General features: G+C 41.1%; 1 protein-coding gene across 1 annotated transcript; it reads right to left on the reverse strand.

Moving 5' to 3' along the window:
• Positions 1-1,276: 1,276 nt before the first annotated feature.
• Positions 1,277-5,273, reverse strand: LOC119726031 (NLR family CARD domain-containing protein 4-like). Its single transcript, XM_038197650.1, has 2 exons — positions 5,045-5,273; positions 1,277-3,473 (listed from the first exon to the last, which is right to left on the reverse strand). The coding sequence occupies exon 2, from the start codon at positions 3,194-3,196 to the stop codon at positions 1,277-1,279; it is 1,920 nt and encodes a 639-aa protein (XP_038053578.1). The 5' UTR covers positions 3,197-3,473; positions 5,045-5,273.
• Between the last annotated feature and the right edge of the window lie 15,462 nt (positions 5,274-20,735).

Consider the following 20,735-nt stretch of genomic DNA (forward strand, 5'->3'; position numbering starts at 1 on the left):
CATTTGTTAAACTGAAAGTATTTCTTTTAGGCTGTTCATCAACAAGGTTTTACCTATTCAAGCAGCCGCAGTCTCTTTTTGCCGCTTCTGTATCTTGTAAAGTTTAATCCCTTTATCTTCACCTAATATATTAAATTTGCTGTATAATTGTAATTGCTTAATTTCATGTTGTTCAAGATAGTGTATGAAATTAAGTCCTTTAACCTCAGTCGTTTTAAATATGTTTGGAAGATATATTAAGTTAAATCTCACGATTCACATTTCTGGCAAGCAACAGAACTGATGCTCAGTTGTCCTCGATTCTTTTACGATGTCAATTTTACACTGAACCTGTATAGGACAAACTCTCAACTACACTGGTATGAAATTGTCACAATGCCGATGCGCTTTTGGATATTCATTGCTTCCAAATCAATCAGGCGGGTACAACATATTCGATCTGTATACAAAGCAGAGCAAAAAATGCTTTACGATCCCCTTCCCAAGAATTATCAGAGGTCCACTTTTCTGGATATTTCTGGAGTGTGGTAATGTGCCCTCTATGTACCTGTATGACATGTGCTTAGACAGATGAACTCTTGCAAAAGCTGCACATAATATACATGGGCAATTCCACGGTTTAATACCGATTTTGTGCGTCTTGTTTATCATACATAACACATTTTTCTGGATGTCATCTTTGGTGCTTAGGTAGGTCTATGTCTACTCTATCTACCATGGGGATAACAGTTATTAAACCTTTTCGGTAAGGTAATTGCAGCCCAAGGAAAGTCACAAGTACATCAAAAATGTAACGTGAGTAACTGTGGAATTGCCCATATGTATTTCCATATATGATTACGTTTTATGAGTCTTTTAAATTTTCAACAGAAATTCCACCACTTTGTGTCCACAAACAACTAATCCAAACATTTCGCATCCGACAAACCCTTCATCCGTGGATCACGGGCTTCATTAAATTATCTTGAAACATTAGTGGATTTTGTCCTTCACAGATTTTTTTTTTTAATTCGAGCTGCTATGTGATTTAATAAGAATTAATAATATTTGAGAAACATTTCCAACTCACATCCGAATTTGACCTTAACCAGATGACGAATGACTCGGGAACTAATTTGAACCAACAGGACTTGGAGACTTGGGCATGCGCATCATATAACATATCAGGAAAGTGTAAATGCAGTCATATTAAAAAAGTTAACTCCGTTTCCCTGTGATACTTATATTCTTTTGTCAATGAGCATCCACCCACTTTCAGGCTTCAACTGTGCTCTGTTTATTTGAAACTGGGAGCCAATGCTTTTGCAGAGCCTCTCGAGGAACGATTCCCCTCAAAGCTAAGGGATTGTACGGGGAACATTTGACTCACTGCGGCAGCAAGGTGTTCAATGTCAGTGCTCTGCAGTGGGCAATTGGTTAATCTTAACTCCTTCAGGTGCGTTAGGTGTTGTAAGATCGGGATCCATATATCTGCCGAACCACCCAGACCATCAATATCTCGAAGGATCAAACTGACTAAATCACTCCGATTACTGAATGGCCGTAAAATGTCCGCCATATCCCCGCCGGTTAGTGAAAACTTTGAAATGCTCAGTCGTATGCCATTATCGAATGGCTGGACACGCAACACCTTGGGGACACGACCGAATTCACAATCCACCAGATTCCCCATGCTGCTCACTGATTTGACGATATATTTCAAATCGGGACTGTCAATGTTAGAATATCTCAGAGTGAGCTTCTTTAGGGGAATCACTGAATGCGAACTAGCCGCCCGTGTCCCTAACCGAAGTGCTTCAAGAAATTGTATCCCTCCCAACTGGAACGCCCAATCTTTGGCTGAATCGCTCAAATTAATTCCTTGGGAATGTAAGTCGCGCAGATTTTTCATCGAAGTCAATCCCAAGGCTAGGATTTCACTCGAACTTGACAGGTCACAGTCAATAAATGTAATGCTACGTACTTTAGCGAGGTGACCTACCGGCTCTGTGTGCTCGGCAACATGCTTCAGAAACCACACGAGCGAGTTCAGTGAGTAGTTGCTAAACTCACTTATCATCATAGATTCAATGAAAAACGACTCAATGAAATCCACTGATAACAAATCTCTTGACTGACTTTCAAAGTAGCAATTCAATGCCAATTCCTTCACTGTCGGATCGATAGCCTTTTTATGCAGCATCCCTAATATGTGCCTCGTACATTGCTGATTGTCGCTGCAGCAAAAGCGCAACATGTACTCAAAATTCCAAGGATGGCCAATTTTAGCCAGAATCGTCTGGAATTCCCCACCGCCTTTGCTTAAAAGGCTCTGACAGTACATAGCTGCGCAGTACTCTTGAAGTGTCTTATGGGTGAACTGCAGCGTGTCAAGCCCCTTCGTGACCCTCTGGCTAGTGAGAATACCCGCTTGTATTGCTTTATCAAGTGTACTCTTCTCAAACTCTCCCTCTTGAAATGAAAGCCTTTGCTCTGGGGAAACAAGCCCTTCTAAGGCAACTTTGCCAATTGCAATCACCACTTCCGATATTGCTTCTTCTGATAATTCGGGCATCTTTGTTCGGAATACGTGTCTAATAGCCTCACTGAACAATCTTGATAAAGTATCGGGTAGTGTTGCATTTTCCCTCCAGAATATGCACATGAGCAGAAGTAACATCGGGCTTCTTGCCAAATCGGACAGAACATTCGATGACTGAATCCTATCAAGAAGTCCCTCAGCCATATCACGCCTTGCAGTGAAAACATTTCTCGCATATTTTTCAATATCTTTCTTACTAAATCCCAAAAGCTTCACATGTATGAAAGATGTGGTAAGGAGTGAGTTACTTTTCAATATAGCAAATTGAGACGGGCGTGTTGTTACGATTACAAAACACTCTCTGCAAACTTTTTGATTGAGCATTCTTAGGATGGGACCATATTTCTCTTGGTCGAGATTAGTTGTCCTGAATTCATCTAAACCATCTACGAGAATGAGCACACTACTGCCATTGTTTTTAATGAATGCTTCCAGATCACACTTGTTAACTTTTGTGTCGTCTGATAAAAGCTGATCAAACACTGAATCAACAAGGTCCGACGTTTGATTGAGAGCGGACATCTGCAAAACGAACAGAAGCGTAAAGTGCCCGAGTGCCACGGAACCAACAGCCCAGTCGTATGCAATTTTGTCAATGATGGTTGTCTTCCCCATCCCAGCTGACCCACACAAAATGATGCGTTTAATCACATTCCCGTCATTTCCTTTTATGAGGAAAAATTCCAATACTCTTGTACTTCCCCTTCAACAAAATCATGGTCACCCTTTTCTAATCCAAAATTTTTATATACGTCCCCAATATGTTTCATGTCGTCATCCCCCAAGGATAGAAATTGCAAGTAGGTGCCTGTGGTAGTATACCGGTTTTTTAATTCACTCCTGCACTGACTCGCAGCATCACTCGGACTGGATTGCGCTCCTCCCATCTTGTCTGTTGAAAGAAAAGAGGCAACATCAGTTATTATTATTATTATTATTATTATTTGTGGTTTATTAAAACACTGCTTATAGCAGCCCACAGGCTGAATTACAAGTCAGTTTACATACAAATTTCAATAAAAATTAGATGAGGTTAAAATCACAAAGAGTAAACGGTAAAAACAAAGGAAAATTGTAAGTACAAAAAATATAGTATACATATCAAAAATTGCACAGGAAAACAATACATGTAATATGCTAAAAAGAACCGGTAATTTCATTGGGCTGGTGGGAGTGAACTGAGTGCGCTATTAACAAGTCTGTTGAGATATGGGACTGGGCTATTATAAAAACGGGTTGTTTTACAAGATGAAACATGAAGTGTTCTTTTGGACCGGAGATTCATAGTATGGGTGCTTTTAGATTTGACAAACCACTCATTGAATTTGCTTGAGTTAAAGGATTTCATTGCAAATTTGTTACAAAGGGAGGTTCTGCGCATGTCCAAGGGTTCCAAACCAAAACTGGTCAAAGCTTGTTCATATCCAGTATATTTTTGACCCAATATAATGTGGCACACTCTTCTTTGTACTGATTCCAATAGATTAGAAAGAGTTGTGGTGATGCCCGAGTGCCACAATGGGGCAGCATATTCTATAACAGGCCTAATATAACCTTTATACACGGTCACAAGCTCTTTGTCAGTTAACCCTGTCATTTTGAGTTTCCTAAGCCTGAAATGTTTCATGTTGGCTTTTTTAACAATCTCCATGACATGGGCATCCCATTTTAAGTTGTTTTGCAATGTAACACCTAACAACTTCACACTGGGAACCTGTTGAAGATGAACATTAGAAATGGAATATTGAACGAAGGGAGGATCTTTTTTTCCCACAGTACACCTGCATGGTGTTACATTTAGAAGAGTTCAATTGGATTTTGTTTGCCAATGCCCAGTCATTGAGATTGTTTAAATCTGCCTGAAACCTGCTTACACCAGTAATGTGTCTATTTTCGCTGAGAGTGAGATCATCTACATATTTCCAGCATTTATTCTGAGTACAGTCAACGGCGTTATTAATATAGGCAAGGAATACAACAGGTCCGAGTTTAGTACCTTGGGGCACACCCCCAGAAAGAGTATGCCAATCAGAAAATTAGAAATGTGTCTTCGAGTAAACGATGAGAGACCAGTAATGTTTTACTTATCAGCAAGCTACCTTGTACGGACCCTTTGCACGACAACATCTTGTTTTGTGTGTCATATAATGGGCGAATAGTAAAGCATATGGATTGAGTGGCGGATCCCTACGCATTGCTAAGGAAGAAATTAGTACACCACTAAGATGGCTGCTATGCAAAGGGTCTGTTTAGTTTATCCATACAATTTATCATGCCATTATCCTCTTGACTAGCTCTTTTCCCATTTCACCTGGTGAAAATTAAAAGGGATGTCGTAGGCCTATCGGCATACAGGACGCGACATTGAGAAAATATGACTTTTTTTCAACGAACTCGTTTCTAATAAACAGAAAGCCTTGTACATTTTACCAAAATGTTCTTGATAATTCGTACTGAGTTCACCTGATATGTTCGAGGAAACGTTCACTGCAGCCTTTTCCAATGTCTCCTTTGCTTGTGTGTCACTTTCCTGCCTCCTCCACCAGGTGCTAAGCATCTCGAAGCACTGCTTTACAACGCTGCATCGGTAATCATGCTGAATTATTTCAATTTCTCCGGTTGTAAATGCCAATGTTTTGGCCAATGCTACCCAACGAGCTCCTATCTCCTCGGATTTTTTCAGGCAGAACAAATCGTAAGATCCTGCGAAGTGTTAAGGTGCATCATGAGAAATATGCACACGCCTTCGTTACTGAGACAATGGTGACTGTCAGTATAGCGAAATGGTACCCAGACTGAATTTCCCTCCAAAACAAATCAGGTGTGCATTGTGTGTTTTGCAGCGGCGATGACGTGAAAAGGGTTCATAATTTCTCTCTTTCCTTTGATTTTTTGTAACGGTATTTTATGGTTTGCCTCGTCTCTTTTGCTAAACTTTTTTTTCGGCCAGTGGTTCTGCAATATAGTGAACTCCTTTTGTTCGTCCAATGCTCTTGGTGAATACTTTTCCCAATCTGTAGTTTCACATCATGCGTAGGCCTAATATGCGCTCGACTTCAGAAGGCGTGGGCATGATTTCATAAAGTCATGTTGCATGTATGTTATATCCCAGTTTAAGTAAGTGCTGTATTAAAAGTAGCATTTGGTAGACTTCAGGTTCAGGTACTAACTTGGCTGTTAAAAATATATGAAAATCAAAAGACTAGAAGCGTGGTCTAATATATGTACTCTGTGGTGGTTCCATGTAACTTTCATTATCAAACTGCCTGATAGTGTTGCTACAGGATCATTATAGAAACCAAGATAATACTTAAAGCTTTTCCAAATCTTGTCCTTTTTTACAGCGTACAATTACTTATCGTTCAAAATCCCGTCACAAGATTGCTTTCCACCTCATTCTACAATTAATATCATAACATCAGAGGATTTTCCTGATGAGTAACCAATGGATTTTTCACTTGTCATTAGAATTTTAAACTAGGTAAGGCTGCGTTACTTTGTCAAATTGTAGGGCCTAATTCATCTGCGTATATAAAGGTACTTGTAAATTTGTCATACTTCTTTAGTAACTTAGCATACCTGATGTGACCCGAAGCAAGTCGCTCCTGCCCGAATCAATCAGAGCCTTCCTCAATGTTTGTTTTGCTTCTGTGTAATTTGTCTGCTTTCTCCACCAACTAATTAACATCTTAAAGCACTGGTTTGCTACACTGTTGGAAAAATTCGCCTTAATTTGTTGAACATCTTCTCTAGAAAATTTCAAGAATAAGGCCAAGCTTTTCCAGTGGGCTCCAATCTTCTGAGACAGATTCAAAACGGAGATGTCCTCAGGTAGAGTATCTAAATACAAATAAAAAGACATGTATCTATAAGTAAAGCGCGTACAGTTTACTTTGAGGTCCTCATTGCTGTAAGAGGTATAATAATGAGGAAAGAAAGTTGTCGCAAAAGGAACTAAGAATTATAGCCTTTTCCTGGGGGTTGCCGCCGCCCAAAACTAGAACTCATGTGGCTTTTATCTGTAACATAATCTATTTTAAAAATCTTGTGAGAGAAAACGAGAAAAATGTGTTGAAAGTCAATATATTTAACACAATTTGATAATTTGTAATTGAGAGGGGAAAGCAGTTGAATGAAAATAGCAAGCGGGAGATAAATACGACATACTGGATTTTTTGTTCATTACTTACCTGGACTGCTTTCGGCCTCAGCCACTCCCACTTGTTTCGCTGGCTTAGCTTTGTCTCGATGATCAACTTCGTCCCGCCTAGGCCCCTGGTCCTCAATTGAAGGTGTCCCTCTCTGCCTACCACCTTCTTTAAGCACTCCCAATTGTAACTCTTGTTTAGATTTGTCTGGAAGACCAACTTCCTCTCGTCTCGGTCTCTGGTCCTCAATTGATGGAGTCCGCTTCTGCCTGCTCTTTTCTTTTGCCCCTCCGCTTTCAACCTCTTGTTGAGTCTTAAAGGCCATTCGACGGGTTCTCTTTCCGTTTTTCTTCCGTCCTCCTGTATTAATATTAAACAGAAGCAAGCATTTTATATCACCTGTTTGTATTTCATGTTTCAACAGGAAGATGGAGCCTTCATGCCTAAGACCTGCGGTTTGAAGCAAAATGTGTTAGCTTGTGCAAGCTCAGATTACGCTTAATGAAATTTTCATGAAAGTGTGTTGTGTATGCTCATCCAGAAAACGGGACATCGCAACTTTTTGGGTCCAATTAATTCCAATAGGGATTCAAGTTTATAATGCAACCGGAGGATTATCTTTTACAGTTATACATATTTCAAACTTAACTCTTTTTTAGAAAAAAAAGAGTATTTCTTGTTTTGAATACATTCCTGAATCATTTTCAGTTTCGTAATGTCCACCCTTCTTAGTGAAGTCCCTGGTTTTGCTTTCAGCAATTTCTTGTTTATAATTGACTATAGTTGACTCGATGCATTTGTTTTGTTTTTAATATTTACCTTTTACATTCTGATAGATTGTGACATTTCCAATAATGGTAGTGTTATTTCTCCCATCAATGTTGACCGTATGTTGCTGCGCACTTTGATTCTGTGCCTCTGCCCCGCGTTCGTCGAAGAGAGATTCACGTGCTGTTGCCCCAGTCACTTGAGCCTCAGGTAGAGCAGTGATCTGCTCCTGAGTAATGCCTGGTTTACCAATCTCCTGCTCTATTTTTCCATCATGTGATGTCTTCACCGCTTGCTCCGTATTCTCCGTAAAGGCCGTGATGTCACCTTCTCGGTGTGATGTAGGATTATTTAAGTCTCTGGCAATCTCTGTCCGGGTAAACTGCTCAGATGGTGCCCTCATCTTTGTAGTTTCTTGTTGTTCTTGTTCAGATGTTTTGTGATCTCCAGCCGGCGCCGTTGACGTGGGGATGTCGTCGTTTCCCTGTCTACCGTGATCTCGTTGTGCAATACCAACTGGATCTGAGGCAAATATCGGTAAACTTTAAACTATTATATTTGATGATGATTGATAAATAATAATTTTATTGATTACATTCGTCTAACGTTCGCATCAAACCGTGGCTTAGGTTACAGTTCAGCTTGTGGAACACAAATTAGTTTAGAAATCGCATGTTCATTGCATAATTACTTTTAAAAATTTGAATTTCTTTGCAGCCCGACAACATGTAATCGATTCTTTACATTGGAATAACTAGTGCACACGTCTACATGCAGACTGGATTTGTTTGCACGCAAAAGAAACCCAGAAAAAGAGACTTTTGATGAATTACCTTTCTGCTTGCTTTGTTCGGTAGCCTGGCTCTCTTGAACCTCGGGTCGAGCTTTGTCTCGATGCGTGACTTTCTCTTGTCTCGGCCTCTGTCCCTCAGATGATGAAGTCCCTTTCTGCTTGCTCTGTCCTTTAGCCGCTCCCTCTTGAAACTCTGGCGGACGTTTATCACCAAGTTCTGCTTGTTCCGTCCTCTGTTGTGCATCCGATGGTATCATTAAGGCCAGCTCAGCAAGGCCGATTGAATTTATTGCATCTCGCAAACTTTGGAATCCTTGCTCGCGATTTGTTTGCTTTCTCCACCAAGTAAGCAGCATCTGCAGGCTCCTTTCTTTGTTGTCTGTGAAGGTGGTTTGGATTTGCTTGATTTCTGCTTCTTCATATTTCAGGTGTTTGGCCAATTTCTCCCAGCATGATTCAGTTTTCGAAGCCAAGTCCCGAAAGAATTTTTCATCAACATGGTGTTTGTCTGCCAAACGAAACAAGCTTTTTCGTAGGTATATCAGTATGTAATTGGATGCTGCATTTTTTGAATGATAGGCAATAAACTTAAGCCATTAAACTTTGGTTGAAAAAAAAGAAAATATTAATTTGATTTCTTTCAGATGGTATAAAATATCTGTGCTAATTTTTATCGAATTGTTTACATTTTCGGGAGTGGAAATAGTGAGAGATGGCATCGGAATAGGACGAGGAGGCGGTGCATTAAGTTAGATTGTTCTTTAACTACAAATACCTGTTCCCCAGCTTTGTAAGGTATAAAGCCGTGGGCTTTCCAATCCAAAAAAAATAATGTTTCCCATAACCATTTACCTTTTGGTCCACCGCCCAGTAGGCCATCAGTGCACAGACGGAGTGAGATGTTCTCGTCCTGATGAATTCCACAGTCGTGAAGTGTCAGCAAGTTAGAGAGCTTAAATAAAAAAGTTTTGATTAAACACACACTTTTGAAACGAAAGATATAAAATTTGGTGCTTGGAATTTCAAAAGCCAGATAAACTAATTAGTTATAAATTTAACTTTTCTGCCGTAGTTCCATAACATGTATATCATGAGACTCAATTGGTGGTGTCAAAAACCGACTCTCTTTTTGTTACTAATTTAATGCACACGACTGATGTAATTTGAATCATAACAGGTTGTCACTAAATCTCACATGGTCTTTAATTCGATGCACTGTTGATTGGTACTTGCTTCGTTTGTAAAATATGGAACCATCTTTACCTCAAAATTACGAAAGTTCCTTCGGATGTAAAGTCGCTGTTGTTGAGGATCGACACTGATTTTCTCGTGTATTATTTCTTTCAAGGTCGAGACGGATGTCTCTGGATTTAGTTGCAAACACATTGTCGTCGATTTATGTCGGAGGTGACTTCGTATAAAGACCTGAAGTACCACGTATCTGAAACTGGTAGAATGGAGGTTTGTATTATAAGGCCCAAGAAATAGTTGTAATTCGCATTTTTAGTTGTATGCAATGCCCAAATTGATGAACCATGTTTGCTTGTGTAATGATGCCAATACCAGATGCGGTAAATAAAGCAGCCTTTAATCATGTTTTACCAAATAAGCCGAGGTTTGTCTTGATCACCAACTTGTTCTTTTTTCAGTTTCTCTTCCTCGGTTGATGCCGCTCCTTTTTGTTTGCTCTCCTCGTCAACTCCTGCATCTTGACGCTTTTCTGGCTCGGGTCCAGTTGCTTCGTCTCTCGATTCGTTCGTTACTGATGCAAGAAGGAAAACAGAATGATCATAGTTTATTGTTTACCAATTATTTAAAACTATCTCTACTGTGTTTCATATTTTTTTTTCTTTTATAGTTAACAGTTTTAACAATTAGGCATTAATTGCTGATTTGTTTAAAGAGTTCGGTATGAGAGCGGGGTACTTAAAACAATTTTATCCTAAATTATAGCGTCTGATGTTAAGTTTATTACTCCTGAATGTAGGTAATCTGCTTGTTCACAGTTAAGCTCACTTGGTACATTTTGGGCCAAATCAGTCAACTTGATGGCCTCCAATGCTCGTCTCAGCTTCTGAGCTGCTTCGTCGCGATCTGTCGTCTTTTCCCACCACGTGAGTAGCATGTGACGGCTCTCTTCAGTGCTGCCTTCGTTGGTGGTTTGGATGTCTGCAATTTCCGCTTCTTCATATCCTAAGTGTTTGGCCAATTTCTTCCATGATGATTTGATTTTCGATGACAAGTCCTTGAGGTACTCTTCATCGATAGTGGCTTTGTCTGCCGAAATAAAATTTAAGTTTCAGTCAACCTTTTTTTCAAATACTTCCACCACGGTTTAAGTTATAACGTAGCAGTTAACTATGTACTACAGCTGCAGCAAACTAGACTCTTGTTATCTATTGATAGCTCAAATTTAGATTGTTTGTTTACTTAAACATTTATTCCTAACCTCTTTCATTTACCTTTTGGCACAGCGTCGTCATTCGGATCATCTATGGACAGCTCAAGAGAGATGATTTGATTCTTGTCGACACCATTCTCCTCAAGTGTGAGCAAGTCACAGAGCTAACAAAGTGAATAATGTAACAAAGCAAATTACATAATCAGGATGAACAGGGAGGATATAAAAAGTTAACCATTCAAACTTGAAGCCTTTCATAGTTTGGAGGAAGGGGTTGTGACTTTTTTGAAAATACTGTTGAAAACATGAAAATAATATGAGATCTTGCATTCTACATCAACCTTTCTAAAATACCGCAATGCGAAAATCTAGGTGTTGATTTTTCAAATTGAACAACTTATCCTTACTGGTATTATTAATTAAAGTATACCTACCTGGAATATTTCCCCGATGTACAGACGCTGATATCGTGCCTCCACACCGATCTTCTTCTGGATTACCTCTTTCAGAGATGAGACGGATGTCTCGGGATGGAGTTCGAAATAAAGTGTCTTGGGTCTATGTGAGGCAGGAGTCCGGACAAAGACCTGCAGTTTCTGTTTTACGTCTTTGGTATTTCTGTGAAAATAGGGAGAAATCATGACGTGTACTTTTAGAAATGCGTTATTTTAAAATAGATCGGGATCTGTGAACAATTCACTTGGAAACTATAGTCAAAGAAACATCCACTGTCAAGAGTCTATGAAAAGTATTGCACAAGTTCACTCAACTTTTACACAAGTAGCTGGAAAGAGTCAAAGATTCAACAAATCCTTCGATATTAAGTTACAATTGTGACCCTGATTTGAAATGAATAAATGTCATCCATTTTCCAAGAAAACCCGACTGGCGTCTACCACAGTAATCGTCGATAGTTCAGTAGCTTCTAGAAATGGTTTGGCGTGGCGAGCAAAGGAAAATATCTCCTTTTTTGCTCGTGTGAACGTTAAACCGACCACAACAACAGCGAGGTCACATTAAATTACATTTGTGTGGCTGGAGTTTTCTTTCAGGAAGATGTTTTAAGAAAAAAAGCTCTTCCTTCAAAGGTTTACTTTTTGGTTTTCGCGTAATGAGAAGGCGGGTTTTCTGTAAAGAATCACAGAGAAAAACGCCCTCTTCCTGAATCCAAATCCTCAATGGTCTTTTGCAGCATTTTGGTATGTGCCGAGTTGAAGGAAGGTGTAGGAAGGAAGGAAAGTTCACTAGCAGAGAGGAAAACTAGGTAGACGTTGTCTATGTGCTGGCGTTCAATGCCCTACTGCGATGGATTGTATGTAAATCAGCTATACGCCCCTCTAAGTAAACACAATAGATAATATTAACTGTAACTCGAGATAAGCATAACTACCCCTAGCAAGGTACGTAGCACAGACTTCACCTGATCTGGTCTTGTTTCAACCGGTTAGTACATGACAAGGCGGGACACCAGATCATGGGTTCATCTTTGGGGTTTTTTTCAAACCACGGATTAGTTTACAGATGTGGCTTCTTCTCCGACAACATAATCACTTTTAACCTTTCCAATGCCACCAGCGGGTGGATAGTCTTCAAACTTTGGTTACTGTTATTCGATTTAAAGTTGCTAAAGCAAAACCAGTGCATACTGAGCCTGATTCCCGTTAGTCAGGGGCTTCGAACTCTCCCAAAGCTCAAACAGCCGCGGAACGGAAGCCGAGCGCGGGAAAACCCAATTATATTTGGCTTATCTAACCAGCAGCATCAGACTAAGTAAACATTCGTATACACGTCGTAAACACTTCAGTTTTTGGACCCTGGAAACATGGTGTGATTTTAGATAATAGCCCTAGTCAGTGAGCTTGTAATGGCCCATTATTATTTATGGGTACAATCTCTTCAACTTTCAGGTTTTCGGCAGCATGCACTCATGGCATTTAATCATTCCAAAAAAGTTTTAACAACCCTTCTCGCTTACTCTGGCATATATCAAAAAATCGCTTCTATGAGAGTTTTAATGGTCAAAATAATCCAATGTGATTACAGTTAATTATTGTTCATGAAAATGCAGTTCCTCCTCTTCTGATAAAAACAAGGGTAGTGTTCTTTCAGTAAAACGAAAACAAATCAAATAGTTGTCTATATTCTCAGGCCCAGATTAAGTGTTTCGTAGGCCCTAGGCACTAGTGTTCCGAAGAATGGAGAAGGAAGGGGAAGGGGAGGAAATAAGAACAAAGTGGCGAATGTAAATAATAAACACCGCTGCTTAAAACTGTGCGAAGATAAAATCAGGTTCTGAAACCCATGGCAAAAGATTGTACATTCTGTCATGTCGGCACAAACTGCCGCTCGAAGTCGCTTCATATACGGGGGTTGACAGCTCAGCTGTGTAAAACACAAGCACGTGCTCTCTCGCACACATATGAATTGAGCTGATTCTTATTTAGTGACGACTCAAAATAACGATGGCATATTTCGAAAGATTGTCAAGCTACAATTTTGATATTTGCGCCAAAGAGCATCTGCAATCCAAACATTTCCCAGGGCTCTTAAGCACCCCCCGGACCCCACGCCTTCAGGGCTTCGCGCTCGCATATAAACAAAATTCAGTATAGGATTTAAAGACCCCCCCCCCCCCCCCCCCGCAGTCTGGGATCAGGGAACAGGCCTGTACAAAGTATGCGCAAAGGTACTGATCATGTACATGCAGTTTTGCGACAATGAAACAAAAAAAACATAGCTGGATTTTGTATTTTCGAGCATTATAAAATATTAATTTCAAACGATGACAGTACAAGCCTTCAATATAACAAATTAATCATTCTTGCAATTGTCCTCCGATAGAAAAGAAAGAAATTAAAACAACAAGTTATGTGGCGATGGCCAAGTCTTCAGGGGTCGGGTGGTTGATTGGGGATGACAAAATCACATAATTTCAAATGTCCCAGGCTGCAAATTTGTCGACCATCTCCCACAATGCACCAGGAAAAACTCTTGGTGGCACATGAAACGCCCGAATTGCCCGGCCGTGGACATTCGAAAGGGGGAGGGGAGGGGGGAGGAGGGCTGGACACCATATTATACTGGGACGCTCTTTATCAATTATGACTATACTCGCGCTTACATTTTTAAAAGCTTTTGTACTTTGTTTCTTCACTTTCCAGTGCTATTTAAGTACATTTTAGTTGCCGGGACGTTCGGATAATACCTCAAAATCCACATTTTTTCACTTCACAAAAAAGTGGATGATTCAAAATCCCATCCCCCGGTCAAAAAGTATAAGGGGCATATACCCCCACCCCACCACCACGGGAATTACGCCCCTGATGACGGCGCACGCAGCCGGCCAACGAGCCTGCAACTCGCACGGTCTTTTTTTTTCGTGTCCGGGTTGTCATACGCCTTGATTCAAATCTACGGTCATGAAAAGGCCTTTGAGATGAAACAAAGCAAAACCATGAACCTTTTTGCGACTGAACGATCTAATTTGGGGTCGTATTGTGTACTTAACAAGCGAGTATAATTTTTACTAACACCTGCACATTTAATACGCCTATCGGCGGCGGCGGAACGTTTTTAAAACTGGGGGCATCACCAAAAAGAGACATTTGCTCAGAATAAGGCACCTTCCGATGGTGTGAAAGTGGAGAAAATTGTGAAACTATTTTCGTTCACATTGCAAGGAATACATATTCCCTATAGCAAAATTTACTTCCAACATTGATATACACTTTTAAAAATGTTTGCATTACATTTTAAAAGTGTGAGGAGCACTATTATTTCTTAACGAGCCAGTTTTCCATTTTGAGAGGGGCACAATTTTTTTCATTGCGAGAGGGGTCATTCGTGTTTTCGAGGGATACTTTTCCAGCTCGAGAAGGTTCACAAATTTGTTGATGCACGGGGCATTAGTGTTTTTGAGGGGCACTTTTGCTTTACAAGAGAGGAGATCATTTTTAAACACCATCATAATGCTTTCATGTGCGTTTAAGGCCAGTTTTATTTTTATCTTGAGTGGGTACATTTGTGACCAAATGTGGCAAAATGAGGAATGTCTCCCAAAACCATGTGATGAGTAATCAACGCCTGAAGTTGGATACACTAGGAAAATCATGTAATAAGAACCGGAAAATGTCCCTGTCTAAAAATACACATTATAAAAATCTGTGACTACAGATTAGGCCTATTGAGAGTGGGGGTACAAGGACGGATCTAGAACACACTTTTGTGGGGGGGGGGGGGGGGGGGGGGGCGGGGGGGGGGGGGGCTGTACAAATCAAGCCAGGCCAAACTGGTATAGGTCCTAGCTCTAACAGCATGTTGGCACAAATTCTCGAGGACGTCATTCGCTTTTCAAAGTGGGGGTGGTACATACATGGGTATCTTGATCAGTACTAATTGTGCGAGTGCGAAGCCTAAGCGGGCGCGCGGGGTTCGGGGCCCGCTTAAGGGCCGGCCCCTGGATTCTAGGCGCCCTGTGGTGCGATCTGAGGCAATTTCTGACGACTGCCGAAGTTTTAGCACAAGATCATCATTTAAACATCTTTTTCGAGTTTTTCGAGTCAAATCAGCTGTTCTGAGCTATAAAATCAAATGTAGGCTACATTTTTTTATTCGGGGACAAAAAACGTTGGGGAACGACATCAGTCCTCCCGTTCCCCACCGATCGACGCATTTGGTTGGCACCGTGCTTCAGAACGACAGACTTTACACGTACATTTCATACGTAGGGCCAATGCATACATGCTGTACAGCGTCAGTTGGTGAAATCGAAAATTCTGAGAGAGACCCTCAAACGTTTTCAAAAACTTTTCTCTGCGCGTGTGGGTGAACGTTATTGAAGGTCGAGGCGTGTTTCTGTGGACTTGGGCAAGTCCACACAGTGTTTCTCCATTTCTGGAAAACAGGTTTGAGAGCATTTTTTGGATACGTTTATCGTGGCAAAATGAAGAAAAACACTAAAGGGGATCATAGAAAAATAAATTGTGTGGGTGAACGTATTAACACTGCCTTATGGGGTATCGAAACAATGGGAGGTACCCAACAAGGAATGCCCACCGACTTGCGGGGTACCGTTTTGGTACCCAACAAGTCTTTCACGAAATAGATATATTAATTTTACTCATAAACTAGGAATTTCCAATGTGGGTTGATATGTTAAGTCCGAATTTCAGCCCAGGAAATTAATTCTGGTTAAAATAAGAGCATTTTCACATTAATGTGCGACATTGCAAAATTTTAGTACACGAGAACAAAGGAAGTACCCCACTTCTCTACCTGTGTAAGTAGGTATAACGAGGCGACGTTGTGTGGACTTGGGCAAGTCCACACAGTGTTTCCCCATTTCTGGAAAACAGGTTTAGAGGCATTTTGGGTTAAGTTTATCGGTAGCAAATGAAGACAAACACTAAAGGGGATCATAGAAAAAATGGATTGAAAGAGTTTTCACAGTTTGAGAAAAAAATGAGTTTTTTTTTCACTGGTTTTTCTTAACTACACAAAACCAAGGGAATGTCCAAACTTGGTATATAACGTAAACATGTCTGGGTAGGCCTATGTGTTTTATGGCACACTGCGGTATTTTCGTAACCCCCCCCCCCCCCCCTCACAAGTTTCCGTAGGCCCCCAAATTTTTCGTAGTCCCAAAAAAATTTCGTAGGCCCTCGGCAAAGTGCGTACTGTGCCTATTGGATAATCCGGACCTGTATATTCTGGCATTCAATGAACTACTGCGATGGATTGTATGCAAATCAGCTACACGCCCCTCTAAGCAAACGCACTTAACTGTAACTCGTGATGCGATTGTTTTCGTTTTGGTATTTAAATGAACCCTTTGCGAGTTTTTTTGGTACGGGTAGCACGGACTACACCTGACCTGGTCTAGCTTATTTGAACATGGTTTGTACATGACGATGCAGGACACCAGATCATGGGCTTATCTTTGGGGGCTTCGCAATCTCTCCCGAAGCCAAAACGGAACGGAATCCGTGCACTGGAAACCCACTTATATTTGGCTTTATCTAGCCAGCGGCATCAGACTTTGCAAATATCGCAAAAGCCGTAAACACTTCAGTTTTTGGACCTTGGAAACATGGCGTGATTTTAGATAATATGCCCTAGTCAGTGAGCTTGTAGGGTCCCATATTTATTTCTGGGTACAATCTTTCAAACTTTCAGGTTTTCAGTAGCATGCACTCAGGGCATGAAATCATTCCAAAAAGCAGCCTCAAAAACACTCTTTTGTCGGGCAAATTTTGTGAAACAATAAATGCTTCAACGCCTTTATTTTTCAAAGTCGCTCTCCCCGTGCTATTTCCTAGTTTCACGGCGAATTATTTTTTTAGCAAAATGAAATGTGTTTACTTTGCATAAAGTATCTAACAAAGAAAATCGAGTTTAAGCATGAAATAATCATTTACCAAATTGTGAATTATAATTCTGCCTGACCACAACAAAAATTAGAATAGACGCCCACATTGAAATCAAACGATTGCCTTCAAAACAAATATAATTGTTTTGGGGGGAAAAACAAGAACAGGGTGCAAAATTATGTACACATCACCGTGGGGAGTGAGAGATAAGTAACACTATGGCTACAAATTCTCGATGTACGTCGTTGGGTATCGGGCAAACGCTCGGCCTCATTCATTGGTCAGTTGTTTGAGGAAAATAGATGGTTTCTTCTTCTTTGCAGTGACGTCGTGTCGGCCGCAGTTGCGTGGCACGCATGCTCAGAAGGTAAAACGTGCTGATTTACAACTACTGAAGACTACCGGAGGCGAAAAACAGGCCTAGTTAAATGACGACATTTGAGACAAGTTAATTGACGAAACTTGTATAAGAAGGAATAGTAAAGGTAATATGGTAGGGCAAATCGTCACCGTTTTCACGAAGAGCCACATGTCGATTTTGAAGAAAAAGTGTTTTCGAGATAATCGCAAAAGAAGTTTCTCATATTTTTAAACTGCAAAAAATACCACTTTGCAACAACTTTGTGAAGCAAGGACACCATCACACTATTCTCTGTGAGCTGAATTTTTACATGAATTCAGTAATAAGACTTAATTCAGCAGTTAATTAGTGAAAATTAATTAGTAAAGATATGTGGCTCTTCGTGAAAACGCAAATTCAGGTTCCCGACATATTGGCCCTCTCTGTTCAATGTGTATTTCCATAGGCGCGCGTAAGTACGCGCACGCAGCTGAAAATGTAACAAAGATATGTGGCTCTTCGTGAAAACGCAAATCTCATTTGACCTAATTTTACGTATTTCCGTGCAATGGGTTTTGTACGCGTTCAAAGGGCCAAAATGTATGTGGCTCTTCGTGAAAACGCAAAATTCATTTATCGTGATTTTGGCCCCTTGCAACATTAATGTAACTTGGAAATTAATGATGTTTTGCTTACAAAAACATGTCAAAATGGTTTAGTACATTGTTTTAAAGCAAAATATTGAAAAAAAATCAAAATCGAAAAAATAGTAATTTTTGACATATGTGGCTCTTCGTGAAAACGGTGACGGAATGAGTCAAGCATTGATTATCTGATGGCATGCTATTCACCATCTGAAGAAAATTCTCAAACAATTACCCAAAACTGAGACCAAAAGAAGTGTGCTCAAACTGGCTCATGACGCCGTGATGGCCGGGCAGCTCAGCACAACTTAACCACCGCCGAAAATTCCTTTTGGTTGAGCGTATACAGATTGACGTGCGAACATAACTCTTTGTAGGTGGTATATTCCCGAGCCGAAGAAAGATCTTTCGGCGCTGTTGACAGTTACGTCGTGTGCCAAGGAAAAGGACTTTAGCAGCCCAGGCACACTTAAAATCACTTTAGGAGATAATTGAATTTAAAGGTTTTGTGCTCCCATTTATAAATAAAAAATCACATCAGGCTGAAATTTGGGCACATGAAGGTCGTTCATAATTAATTAATTTGTGCACTTTTATATCGAAATATTACTTAATTTTGAAGTTATTTAAATACTAACTCTGCGACAAACACGTTTCAACCACTCTTTTTGGTCACTCAGCTTTTCTTTAGTTTTAGAAAAAAACAACCAGAATTGCTCAAAAATCTGCTACGATGATAGATAACATCTTCTTTAGTACATATGCTCAGGATGGCTTATCCAGTACTGGAATATATCAAAACCTTGGCTTCTATAGTCAACATATTCCAAAGTGATTACAGTTAATTATTGTTTAGTTTTTGAAAGGTATTACCTCCTTTTCTCTGATAAAAAAAGGATTTCTTTTTCATAGCTGACACCAGTGTTGGAGGTCTTGAGGCTGATTTTCATGGCCTTAGCCTCGACCTTTGGCCTCGGAGGTGCAAGGCCTCGGCCTCGGAGCCTTCCGGCCTCGGCGAATCCGGGGGGGGGGTCGCTGGGCGGGGGGGGGGGGGGCTGGAACATTTCATGAGGGGGGGGGGCGTCATGTAGGGGCGTCAATTGCTTCTCAAAAGTGGGGGTGGGGACATACCTTGATCAGAACTGATGCGAGCGCGAAGCGCGAAGCCCTTACGGCGTGGGGGTTCGGGGCCCGCTTAAGGGCCCCGAAACAAATTGGATTCTCGATGCTCTGTGGTGTGATCTGAGGCAATTTCTTACCAACAATTACCTTAGCACAAAAGATCATAATTTAAACATTATTTTCGAGGTTTTCTCAGCTAAAGGCATAGGAAAAATTGTTGAACATTGTTTTCTAGGTGTGGGGTCATTGAATCAGCTATCAGAATTCTGAGCTATAGGCGTGGGGTTCGGGGCCCGCTTAAGGGCCCCTAAAATTTTGATTCTAAATGCTCTGTGGTGCTATCTGAGGCAATTTCTGACCACTTTAACCAATATTTTCAAAGCAAAAGATACATTGTAGTACATAATAGGGCCCGGTAAATGAGACACGAGAAATCTTGGGGGGATGGGGGACATTTGATATTGTGTCCCCCACCCTTCAATAAGTGGGTGGGGGGGGGGGGGGACCAGTCCCCCTGTCCCCCCAGGATCATGTAGATCAATGATAATTTATTTAGAAACTCAAAATCTCAGTGGGGGGGGGGGCGACTGGAGGCGACAAGGTTTCATGGGGGGGGGGGGCTGTCGCCCCCCACGGCCCCCCGTGGCTACGCCACTGATTTCAAGGAATTTTAATTGGTGTATTATTATTATTTAGCTTATATGAATGGAGGAAAAAGTTTGTGCATGGCCGATTCGCGTGATATCACAGACTGAAACTGGGTGACCCACGAACCACCTGTCTATAATACGTGTTCCGTGGTGTGAGCGAGCAGTGCAGTGGGTGTTAATATAATTATCATTATGCGTTATGTCACGCCGATTGTCAGCTTACTTGTCCGCGGTTTCCGGTCGAAGGGTCGTTTCTCAGTGGTCATCATGTGGATCATTCGCGGCTATTTAGATTTAGATCAATGATAACTTTTTTAGAAACTTAAATCTCAGTGGGGGGGGGGGGGCGACTGGGGGGGGGGCGACAAGGTTCATGGGGGGCGGTCGCCAAACAACGCCCCCCCCCCGTGGTGACGCCACTGCTGCGTACGCTGTTACGCAGGTAATAAGTTATACATACGCAGCGCATCGGTCCCGCATCGGTCGAGTGCGTTACGAGTACGCTATGTGTTCGTGACGCACCCCGTCAACATTATGAGCCGCCTGTATTGGACGTATACATAGCATACTTGCAGCGCAGATGCAACGCACGCTAAACGGCGAGCGGTGGAAATGCGGCGGGAATACGCTCAGAAGTGTGTCAAGCATGCGATCGGCATAAGTCAGGTGCGTCCGGAATACGCTCGGCATGCGCACTGCATACTGACCTATTCGCAGCCCGAAAAATAATGTTGTGCACTGCATACGCAACTCATACGTATCTCATACACAATGGATGCGCTGAATTCGTTACTTGTACGCTAGATGTGCGTCGCACATAAGTTAAAGTGATCAAAACATGTCGACGTTAATTGAGCGTACGGCTGCGTATTGAACATTTTGATAAGGAACTCATCAGGAATTAGGATACGCAAAGGTGT

This window comes from Patiria miniata, unplaced genomic scaffold (assembly GCF_015706575.1).
Source record: "Patiria miniata isolate m_02_andy unplaced genomic scaffold, ASM1570657v1 HiC_scaffold_19, whole genome shotgun sequence".
NCBI classification, from domain to species: domain Eukaryota; kingdom Metazoa; phylum Echinodermata; class Asteroidea; order Valvatida; family Asterinidae; genus Patiria; species Patiria miniata.